At 45.1% G+C, this 12274-nt stretch overlaps 1 protein-coding gene across 1 annotated transcript; it reads right to left on the bottom strand.

The window, feature by feature from the left end:
- Window positions 1-2404: 2404 nt before the first annotated feature.
- LOC107190752 (protein tincar) lies at window positions 2405-11939 on the bottom strand. The gene is given in 13 exon segments (XM_015579620.1): window positions 2405-3810; window positions 4267-4473; window positions 5200-5250; window positions 5504-5681; window positions 6913-7111; window positions 7202-7689; window positions 7794-8008; window positions 8073-8260; window positions 8611-9534; window positions 10636-10767; window positions 10974-11201; window positions 11306-11585; window positions 11686-11939. Coding segments are annotated over 13 exon segments (4326 nt in total). The 5' UTR covers window positions 11719-11939; the 3' UTR covers window positions 2405-2607.
- Window positions 11940-12274: the final 335 nt, after the last annotated feature.

Raw genomic sequence — 12274 nt, 5'->3', positions numbered from 1 at the left:
GAGTGCGACACAGTAAGTGGTACCACCGTGTTACTGTTCCTACTCTGTGCATGTATTAGTCTGATTTGTAAAGATTGTTCATAAAAATACTATCATCCTTTTTTTGAAAATCGTCGTCGCGATATCTGTTCGCAATTCATCGCCCAACATTGATATCGTAGTACAGCCATAAATAAATATACAGTACAATCTTTGTTCTCGTCGCTGTGATTTTGCCAAGTCTGCGTTCGGTTTTTCATTTCGACGAAAGCGCGTTGCAAACCATATTCTTGCACTTTCAATGTACAATCCGTAACGAGCAGAGATGTCGAAATATTATGTTTTATAAATACATATTATATGCATGTAAGTATTTATGTATGTATGTATGTATGTATGTATGTATGTGCGTGTAGTGTGTATGTAGCTTTCGATCGGTCTAATACGGGCTTCGGGCCCGGGTCATCGTTGTTCGTCGTGTTACTGATCGTGAACACAAGCAGCCGACCAACTCCACGTGGCAGAGACACTGAATTTCGTTGCCGCGCGTTGATCCAATTGAATTCGTGATTTGAAGATGATGCGATGTTTGCCCCCCGAGCTCAGCGTCTACCGTCTCGCGCGTCTCCAGCAACATTTAGAGAATCGGGAGGAAAAGCAGGAAGGAAGTGAATCACACCGATTCCTGCAAATGGTAACGAGTAAAACGAAGACGCGTCTCAAAACCAACCCTTAGGTATTCACGAAAGGACGAAATAACGTGGCAGTCGATGAAACAACTAAATTGTACGTAGATATTATACATATATGTATGTAACAGAGATCCGTAGATCCTCGCGATTAGTGGCAGTAGTCGTTCCCTTAACCTTTTCTAATTAACCGTCACGTGCTAACCTCGTCTAACCCGCTACCCGTCTCGTTTATCGTGACAATCGGTCGCTATTATTATACAACCAACTTTTTAGCCGTTTACGTTTCCTTACACTGGCTTACACTTACATATGTATGTATATGTATCGAAACCATTTCCATTCGCAAAACTCGGTCGAGTTCCAGCTATATTTCAAGTTTTAAGTAACCGAACTTACAACCCTCGGAAAACGTAACATTATCTCATTACGATATTGTTAGGCGCGCATACGTTTTCTCTCCCCTTCACCGTTTCTCATAATACAGTGGGATCATACGTATAATAGAAAAATCTGCAACACAATTTTAATTTACCGAACATGAGAAAGAAGAACGAACGTGATATTCTGGGGTAGAAAAAAAGCAAAAGTATTACAGAATCAAAAGCGAAGAGACAAGAACTAGTTGAGATGAAAAATAAATAAATACTATAAACAGGATGTTCTCTCGGCTAACTTCATCACTTCGAATAATGACTTAACGGTACCCTTTATAAAAATGTTAATAAAGTGCAATACCTCTTGTAAACAGAACGAAAATGTATGGAAAATGTTACACGAGCCAGCACGTGCGAGAAGCGAGTTATTTGATTCTTAACTATACATATACTAGGCAAAATGTGCCGCTATAATAAGTGGTATACACACCATCCGTAAACAATCGAGCGATGCACCGTCCACGCACCGTTCTGGAACGCTACTCAGCAAACCCGCCCCGGTCGACCAATTCCTGAGAGCGAATAGCCGAGATGCATTTTTCTTGTGTATAGGCGCGCGCGCGCATGTGTGTGTGTTTGTACGTGTGCGTATACACCTACACACACCGATGAGTACCTATTGCAATATCAATTATTTTTTATACGGTTGCTGTCGCACGATCATATTCAATCTCGAGTGTTCGCTTCGCTCGACCTAAAAATAATGTACATCGTCGATACATCGAACTCGTAACACGTCTGCATTCCGAAAAGAGAAAAGGCTCATCTCGAGCATTTACCGTATTCGAAACGGTGCAACGGATGGATTTGCGAGATATTGTATGTCTGACTAGATACGCGCGTTCCATTTTCAAAGTAGTTTCTATATTCATGTCACAGGGACTGGACTGAGGTTACAGAATCGCGAAAGCCCTTTGTTTGCAATTGGTCCCGATGTTTCGGGAAGCCGTTTGATATGAAAATTGGACGACTAAACGTTGTCCCGTTCAGACCGTGACTTCCTGTTCATGACACGAAAAATATAACCTTATACGCGGTTTCTTGGAGATTCATGGAGATTCATTCTTCTCTGTAGTGAAATAGAAATGTATACATATGTATATGTATGTACTTGATATGTAATTATGATGTTTGTCGTAAATTGCGAACGCCGATTGAAAATATACATACATTAAGTAGAATCATTCTCCGGCAATTTTATTCAACGAGTCAGACGCGCAAATATCTTTTCCGTTTTTGAAAAAATTCGACTTACTCGAAGAACGGTGTCGTCGATCGACGCTGTTACAGTACGTGTGTGCGTATGTGACACATGATGTGTCGTTCGTTATAATCCTTGGCATCGTTGACGACCTCCTCCCCCGAGAATACATATATCATATACTACCTATTCGAGATCAGCTTGAATCGAATGGAGTCGTTTGGAATGCGAGACATTTCACGAATAAGATAAGTCATAAGTAATGCGAGAAGCGGGGCGGGCGATTTGCTGTTGAAACTGTTTAGTGAGGCAAACACGTGTCGGAATCACCGCTACTGGCCATGGAAAAGTTGGCTGAATCGCGATCAGTATGTCTGATTTGACCGGCTACCGACGATATTTTCCCGTTCGCTTGCTGTATCTGAGGAAATGTGTGATGGCCCGGTAAAGCCCAGGACTGCGTGTGTAGCTGTACAGGTGGAAATCGTTTGACGAAAGGATTGTTGGCTGGGAAACTAGGCTGCAAAAGTCTAACGCCGTTATGGTGAGACGGCAGAGTGGTATGCGAAGGGACCGTAGAATGCATTTGCGATGGGTGCGCGACGCTCGCATGCCTTGGCACCGACCCGCAGCTTCCGGTCGTGGACCCGGTCATATGCGAACCGGCGACGCTCGCGTGGGACACGTGAGGCAACGGCATGGTCGAACAGTGTGGATACGTGACAACCGGTTGGGTCGGATAGTGCGGCAGCGTGGCGGACGAGGCGTGTACACGAATATCGTTGCCCTCCGTAAAAGACGTCATGCGCATGTTTGTAGAACGACCGAACGGCTCCTCGTTAGGATTCAACGGATCCGTGAGCTTTGTCCTCGAAAGTTTGCGCCTAATGACGACAGTTGCTTCGTTCGCGTTTTCAAGAATAGCTGCCGGGCAGCTGGGTCCAGATCCGGATCCGGATCCAGAACTGGAGCCAGAGCCGGGAATCACGGCATCATTGGGGTTCGCCGTCGCATTCATCATATTAGGATTCGCAAATAACGGCACGTGGTTCACGTACAGGGGTGAAGAGAAGGATTGACCACCACCACCACCACAACTACCACTACCACCACCACCGCCACTACCCACTAGACGACTGGTCGTCGTCGTCGCCGCCGCCGTCGTCGCCGCCGCCGCCGTCGGTGGTTGAATACCGCGCTGCAACGAGCAGCTACGCCATTGTTCTCGCGGTTCTTCGCCGGTTCGTTGCTCGCCGGTCAAATCGTCCACGCTGGTCGCTCGTCGTTGGCAACTCGCATTACTCGCGTTGCTGTGCACACCGCTCGACGACGTTTCGCTATGGCTGCTCCCGTTACTGTGACCGGCCATCGAACCAGTTCCGCTACTACCACCGACAGCCTCCAACGGTGGTGAGTTGGATGAATCCGAACGAGGGGTCAATTCCTCGTGTGGCATACCCGAATCCGCTCGGCGTAAGCAGCGCGGCGTTTGCCCACTGTTCATCTGAAACGAATCCAACGAATCCACGTGCGGCTATATTCGGTATCAACGAGAACGACGCCGTCAACAACAACAACAACAACAACAACAACAACAACAACAACAACATCGACGACGACAACGCCCGTTTCTTCGTTCCATCGAATGTTTCTCTTAACACCACGCTTTCTTGTATACGGTGTAATGAGCGCGTAATCACTTATCTCGAACAACAATATTAACGGTGTATGAATATCAAACAGGATGAGCCAACCATAATCATAGCGAACCACATAGGTAATTAGGTATATGTATTAGTATATTGTATACCGAACGAAAAGGGTGATCCCTTCGGTGTTTAACTTCACTCCGACGTGGCATCAAAGTTCTCGTCGTCGTGCCCTACCGAATAAATCTAACCGACCGTCAAATAGTTGGCCCACCCGCAAATTAAACGTTGAACATTAAGGTTGTTAGTACCTGGGTGTTAGCGGTTAGTGGCGCCGTAGTTACGTCGGTGCTCTGTGCGTGTGTTGGAGTCGGAGGTGGCAATGGAAGTGGCTCCAAGGTGGGATCGGACAAGAGGTCTGGAGTCAAGAGTGGCGAGGGATCACCTTCCGAGGGTTGCAGATCGCGATTCGCACTAGCGTAGTAAGTCACTTGGTCGTTGTTCACGCACTCGAGCAGCTGTTGGAATTATTGAAAACTGTTAACGATTTAAATTCGATATACACGATGCGAATTCTCTTGTATCCGAACGATACGAGTAAACCAAGAACTGGTTTAAAGGAGATACGAAAAAATGAATGGTTAAACTTTTTCCAAAAGGATGCGGTCGGAGATCTTTCGTCTACATGTACTGTCAACAACTTTTCAAGTCTGCTAGATCTGCAACTACACTTCCCGTTAATCAAATACAGTACTAGAACCAGCAGTCTGTAGACACGGATAAGTATGGGTAGTTCGAATGTCTCTAATAAAGGATTCGTGTACCAGAAATCTGTCGTATTCCAATGTCGTATGTATGTATGTATGTATGTATGTATGTATGTATGTATGTATGTATGTGCGTATGCATGTATGTACGTATGCATGTATGTACGTATGCATGTATGTACGTATGCATGTATGTACGTATGCATGCAAATATACCGGCACTGAAAAATTATTCGTACCTCAACGACTGAAAACAATATGCCGCAAAAGTAATATCTATAATTGGTGTTAGTCTGTGTTGTGATTGCACCGTAAACATTTTCGACAGGTCCTATGTTTTACCTATCCCGTTTACTATTAATGCATGTCAGTGTACAATCAAAACCACACACGGACAATTAATTAATGAACGTTAATATCGCAAGAGTACTTCCAAGCATATAAACACAAAAAAACAGATCTTTTTTTGTATCTTACGTCTCCAAACTTAGATATACCGCCCCTATGGGCTATCAACCATCTTCCCCACTGTCCAAGCAAAAGAGAACTGAATAAATTAAGAGTCGATAAAGAGAATCGAATAGAAAATTGTTGGGAAAGTTTGCATCGCGATAATAAACACGAGCGGTTTTAAACGTAATTCGGGACTTGTTCCAATTCGCTCCAAATGAGATTTTCTCCGGTGAGCGGTCAACGATACAACGATACAACGATACGACGGAACGAAAGAACGACAAAACGCGATAGGTCAGGGCTAGACAGGATATACATCTGATAGTACCTTGTTCTCTTCGGACGTTGAATCATCGGCGGGATTCAGAGACGTTATCAACGGTAATTCCCGTAGCGTAGCATAATCTCCGTCTTCCTCCGGTTTGGTTCCATCGACAGCACCGCCGCTGTCGCCCCCGACGCTGCTACTGCCGCTGCCGCCGCCTCGTCTGGCTTTTCCCTTATTACTAAAACAACAATGCGTCGAAATACGTTGGGGTTTAATGCAGCTTTTCAATCAAAATGTGTTCAGCGGTTGCGAACGGGGCTGGAGTAATAATACGAATCGTTGCCAAGGCCAATTATGTATGTATCACGTATCACACGTTCGATCGAGTCGAACGGTAACGTTCGCCTTGGCGAAACAGATCCATAGAGGGGAAGAAAAGCAACATCGATCGAATAAAAAGTTTTTAACACGATCACGGTCTATTTCGCCGGATGGTTAGCGAAACGGAAAATCACATAAACCAACAAGGGACACAGCGTCAGAGTGATTGCGAGTCAACAAATTCAACCTTCGTGGGTGCGTGCAACACACACGTTAGCGCTTTGCGAATCGATATTTTATATATATATATATATATACATATACATACGTACATACATACATATACATGTATGCACATATATGTACAGAGAGTCGGGGAGAACATTAAGTGGACGAGTACTTGAAAATGGTTATCATTCGTGCGTAATTAAAACAGCACAGTTCGTGATAACGTAAATTCCATTTATTCTATAATATATTCTCAGTGTACATAAACTATTGTATTTACTCAAGAACTGTAAGCAATTACAATACACTTAATTCTATCATTACTTAATTTTACCCCCTTGAGCTTGTTGCTATCAGCATTAAATACAATTTACTTCTATGGTAATATGTAACTTCCATAATAATATGTTGGTTGGAATTATTTTTTATCAAAAGTACGCTACCTGTATACGTGTACATATAATCTCAGGTCACTGAGAGTAAATATACAACCATGAACAATTAATACTGTTTTATATCTTTTTATAAATAATGCGCATACCGTACATAATATGTACTTAGGGTATATGTATATAGGTATGTACCTATAATAATAAATAATAAAATTCAAGTGAACACCAACTGAACTGTTTCGACTAAACCCGAATGATAACCACATTCACTGCTTGTCCACTTAATTTTCTCCCTGATTGTAGGCATAAATGATCGGTCGATCGATTGAAGCAGGGGTATATGTATAGTATGTACCTATTGATGCGCGTGACAGCGGAAGCGGAGAGTTTCAGACAATAGGCGAAATCGATAGGGTAAAAGTAGGTGACTGTTTGCAGAAGGAAAAAGCAAAGGACACGACTTGGGGTACTAATGACACCAAGTAGGTTGTACTGAAAGACACCAAGAGGAGGGAGGAGGGTAGTTACCGCGAGCCTGACGTACTAGGCAGGTCGTTAAAGGTGACCTTGGGCTTTTTGCATTTCTTGTTCAGCCAACCCTTTTCTGTTGTCGGTGGGCCGTTGGTATCGTTCGGTGATTGCGTCGGCGACGGTCGTAGTTTCGGTCTCAGCCAATAGATCTGCTCGTCGTCAGCTGCCGAGTCACCCTCACAGGAGTCTGTGTTCCCTGAAACAAGTGGCATCAACACTGCGAGCACGTTCAACGACCGCTTTGTGATTGTCTTGACAATGGCGAAGATAGAACGGTAGATGTTACCTTGTGCGCGAGCCTTCCTTTCGATGGCTGCCTTTTGTATCACGCTCATGATGGCTTTCTTGGGCGAAGCATCAGCAATGGTATAGGTTCTACCGTTGCCAACGACCAACAGCGGCGCACAAGTACCGTCTTCGTCGTCCCTGGCCGATAACAGATCGACGTCGGTCACGAGTTTAACCGATCTCGCGGACCTTACGGTCGCTCGGCCGATCGTTACTCGCAGCTTGAATGTCCACCGTTGTTTTATTGTTAGGCAGATCCATAACAACAACCAAAGAAAGAGGTGAAGAACGGTGGCAACGATACAAGCCAGAATCGCGCCATCCAGACTGGCGCGATACACGACACTGTAATCGTAGAGCAACGGTGCGCTACAGATAGCGATTGCCAAGAAGACACACAGGGCAGTGCAATGGATAAAATATATCCAATAATGCCGTGAATCTATAGAATCATCAACGAATCACCTCACCTTCTGTTCCTTTTTACTTTCTCCTTCTACATATGTACACATATACACTACAGACGACTACTACTACTAGACAACTACGACAACGACGACAACGACGACAACAACAACAACAACAACAACAACAACAACACTCACCTGCCGTAAGCGTAGAAATACATCACCATGCTGGAACACAGTACCAGGAGGGAGGAAAGACCAAACAAAACGAGAGTGACGTGTGGATTCAAGAGGAAGTACGAGTCTCCGAATATACTCGATATACTGCTGGAACTGGATAACGTGCGGTACTGTTGCCGGAGAACGGGCAACACTTTCAACGGTCCCACTACTTGAACCTGAAGGTTTTAGACGTGAAATCCTCGAAAATATTCGACGGTGAAATTTTCTTAACTCGCTTACCTTGTAAAGAACGGACATTCCAACGTATGCGAGTAAGCTTTGAGCAGAGTTCAAGACCAGCTGAACACTGAAAATTGTACCCAGTGCTTTGTTACACGACCAGAACACTGCGGGATATCTCACAGAATAAACTCCAAGGGCCACCGCGTAATTTAAATACTCCAAAGTGACGGGTCCATAAGATTCTGCTACAGAAATGTGCAAGTCAAATGAAATTATCTTATTCCATAGGTACGTTATTCGAGAGACCACAGAAAACTGGACTGTCGTGTCGCGGTTACGTACACTCGCGAGTAAACTTGGCTTCCGCGTGGGGGAAAAGCGATGTAGGGGAGGGAAGGGCCTCCTACAATTTGGTATCGGGAATTATTGAAATTTATGCCATATTAACATTTGATTTAACATTTATTTCGGTACTTGAAATAAATTTACCAAGTGGTAGAAGGCCCTTCTCCTATGTCATTTTTCCCCCTAACGGAAGCCGAGTTTGCTCGTGGGGGTACACATATATAATAAAATCAATCAAAACAATCCTTACCAGTTTCAATTTCGAGATTCAATTTCTCCGGATGATCCAAGTCGGCCAAACTATTCATTGTCAGGGACATACTCTGCACCGTCATGTTTCCTCCGGTAACCATCCCGATTACTGGTCTAATGGTCGTCGAACTTTTTCCGAAACCTCTCGTCTTTGATCTGATCTTTGAATTACTGTTTCTAAGGATCGTTCTTGGAGTCGGACGTTTAACAGTGGCACCGTATCTGGCCGTAGTGCTCTTGATGATTCTCGAAGACGCGGTCATTGATTTCAACATCGTCATCGCCGCTGTCATTGTTGTCGTCGACGGCATCGATGTACTTGCTGCTACAGACCCACCAACTGCCACTACTTCTATCGCCGCTGGTGCCGCCTCCGTGGTCATCATCGTAGTCATCGTCATCGTCGTCGTCGTCGTCCTCGTCGTCGTTGTCGTCGTCGTCGTCGCCGTCGCCGTCGTCGTCTTTGACCCTGTCATTGCTCCTGTCGTTATTTTCATCGTTGATCCCGTTCCCGTTCCCGTTACCGTTCCCATTCCCGTTAACGTACTCAAAGTCGGTACAGTTTTTAACAAAGTCGCACGGCTATCTCCTGGTTTGAAAGACGATGGAACCTTGCCGCTATTCGCAATCGAAGCCGAGCTAGTATTAAAAAACCGTGCATTAAGGAAATTCTCTCCATCGTTCCCGGAACGAGACTCGACGACGGTGTTAATGCCAACGATCCCTGTTGCATTTGGACTCGTAGTGGCGATATCGTTCGCTCCATCGTCGATTTCTTCGTTGGGCGTTAAAGTGACAAATGGTTGAGGAGTTATGAAACCAGTTAGAATGCTAAGGTTCACGTTCGGGGTCAAGAAACTGGATACAACAAGTCGGTCACGATGAATCACTACCCAATCGAGGTCCGTACGCCATATCGCGTCTGTAAAAGAGGAATTCGTGTTATCTCGTCGTTTTCCTTATCACCCTAGTTCGCGATATTTCGACGCGAACAACATATTCGTTTTGTCATCTATTTCACGTGATCTCCAACCCCTGCGTAACGTCCAATTAAAACGGAAAAGGTTCTTCGTACAAGGCAACCACGTAAAGTAATTATTCTCAACATCTCGATGCTTTCTTCTTCGACATTTTGCAACTTCATACAGTTTTCAAGTAGGAATGCGCGTGGGACGCGTTGCCAATAAAAATACCAACAGTTAAAATAACGTAACCCTCTTCATTAACAGATTGATATCCGAATGATATACGAAGAGTAAGTTATACCGCCGCCACCGCTGCCACTGCCGGTAAATTGTGTGCATAATAGCACACACCTGGCCGATCGATACTCGAGCCAGGACGTGGTCGGGACGAATTTTCCCCTGTTACATCTCAAATACCCGTTTCTCGAAACGCGAATTGTTTTCCTTACAACGGTCGTTCATGCGGATACAGAAACGATATCATCATCGATTCTTTTTCTCTTTCGACAACGCATTTACCGAACATGTACAATTTCACCTTACGTACACATGTAACATATGTATGTTGCAACGGTGAAGTAATAGTAGTGCGTCCCCGATTTCGGAATACATACTCGGTACCATTCTAATCGTATAGGCGAGAGCAGTTCCGTGTCGCGCTCGAGCCTCGAGGCACTCGACTCGAAACACTCGCGTTCATGTCCGGCTTAACGTTGGGACTACTACTTGTTCCGTACGATGCCGCGTCGACTCTACTATCGCGACAACTATACCACCAACAAACGCGACGTGTGTCGTCGTCATCGTCGTCGTCGTCGTAGTCATCGTCGTAGTCATCGTCGTAGTCGTCGTCGTAGTCGTCGTTGTCGTCGTGTTGGTCGTCGTCGTTTGCGGTGACGGTGACGGTGACGGCGGCGGCGACGGCGACGGCGACGGCGACGGCGAAGAAGGTGACGTCACTATAGTAAAAAGTACATTTTTATTCGTCTTCGCAGCCTTTGTGCAAAACTAATTACGCGAAATACATATAAATATATAAGGGGAGAGCTGTTTGTTACCTTTAGGCAAAAATCCGGCATGTATAAGCCTGGCTTCCATGAGTAGCGAAGGTAGGAGGAAGCACATGGCCGTGCAAAGATGCACAAACGCCGCCGTAGGACCACCGTGTCGCCATAAATTGTTTGCCAGGCCTAGGAACGGTTTAAACGAGTCAGCAACTCACCGACATGAACCCAACGGAAACTGACGAGGTTCGTTTGCATGGTCCAGTTCAACTTTAATTGCCCCACAACGAATGTCTCGAACATTTCGAGCAACGCAGCGACAGAAATACATATGTAGCACGAGCAAACCGAAACCGAAACCGAAAGTGAACAAAATTCCGAAGTTTACTCACTGTTGTCAGGATTGTTATTGGTGAGCAACGAAGAGGGTGGATCGCGAGAGCACGCGGTCAAATGACGGCCAAGCTTTATTCCATCGTTGGCGAGATTGCCAAGCTTTAGGAATGCTGCTCCAAGTAGGACCGGAAGTAAAACCACTCCGGTACCAGCGAGCACCAAACAGGCATACAATTCAAGCTTTGGCGGCGGTGCATCCGCGGGCCAAGGTAACGACAAGTACGCTGCCAAGTAAATGTACACCGATGACCGATTAAGATTACGAATTCGGTTTGTAAACTTGATAGGACAAAAAAAAAGCTTGGTAAATAAGAAAACAACAACTTACCGGCAAATCGTTTCGCGTATCTCATGCCGATGTAAGCTTGCAAAGCGACCGCCAAAACGCCGTACCAAACGGACCACAAGCTGTTCACATGGCCACGTATACACGAGTTCCGTTTCGTTGGTCGGCGCGACTTTCTCGTTTTCCCGGTCGTAGCGACGCCGCCGCTCGAATTTATACTGGATACTATGGGAAGCGGCTTCAGTGGTTTTTTGCATTTCGCTTGGTTTACCTCGTTGTTGTTTTCGTAACCCATCAAACTTCCGGTCATTGACATTTTGCTCTAGAAAAGCACAAGTCGGGAAAACGTTTGGTTAACCACTGCACCGCATTGCCACGAACAATCGACGCTTTTTCCTTTTTATCGAACAAAAGTTCTTTACCAGATATTTTTTCAGTTCCTTCTCGTTGGGCATGTTCGGTGACGGTGGCGGTGGCGGTGGCGGTGGCGATGACGGTGCCTGAAACAGAGAGCGGGAACAACGAGTTCTAAAGAAAACGAAGGGAAGAACGACATTTCGAAATTCAGTACATTCTGTCGATTCGTAGAGATTATACCCAAGTATGTATTTACTAACAACACATATAAGTAAAGGACGAGCGTTGGGTTTATCGCGATAAAATTCGATCATGTATTTATATTATACATATTTTTCAAACAATCAAACGACCGAATTACCGAACAAACAAAGAAATCATTTGTTGGGGCTGCATGCTCCAACTGATAAGTATTGTGTGTGTGTGTGTGTGTGTGTGTGTGTGTGTGTGTGTGTGTGTGTGTGTGTGTGTGTGTAGGTATGTATGTAGATATGTATCTACATGTGTACACATATACCTACACGTGTATGTACTATGTAGAGATATATCGTTACTAAGCTAGACTTTGCTACTCCTGCGAAGGATCTCTTGTCCCTCGAAACGTGGCATCGACTAGCAGTGTGAGCAATGTGAGCCTTTTTTCGGTGTCAACAG

This window comes from Dufourea novaeangliae, unplaced genomic scaffold, assembly GCF_001272555.1.
Source record: "Dufourea novaeangliae isolate 0120121106 unplaced genomic scaffold, ASM127255v1 scaffold196, whole genome shotgun sequence".
In the NCBI taxonomy this organism is placed as follows: Eukaryota; Metazoa; Arthropoda; class Insecta; order Hymenoptera; family Halictidae; genus Dufourea; species Dufourea novaeangliae.
This window is presented reverse-complemented; position numbering and strand designations above follow the sequence as displayed.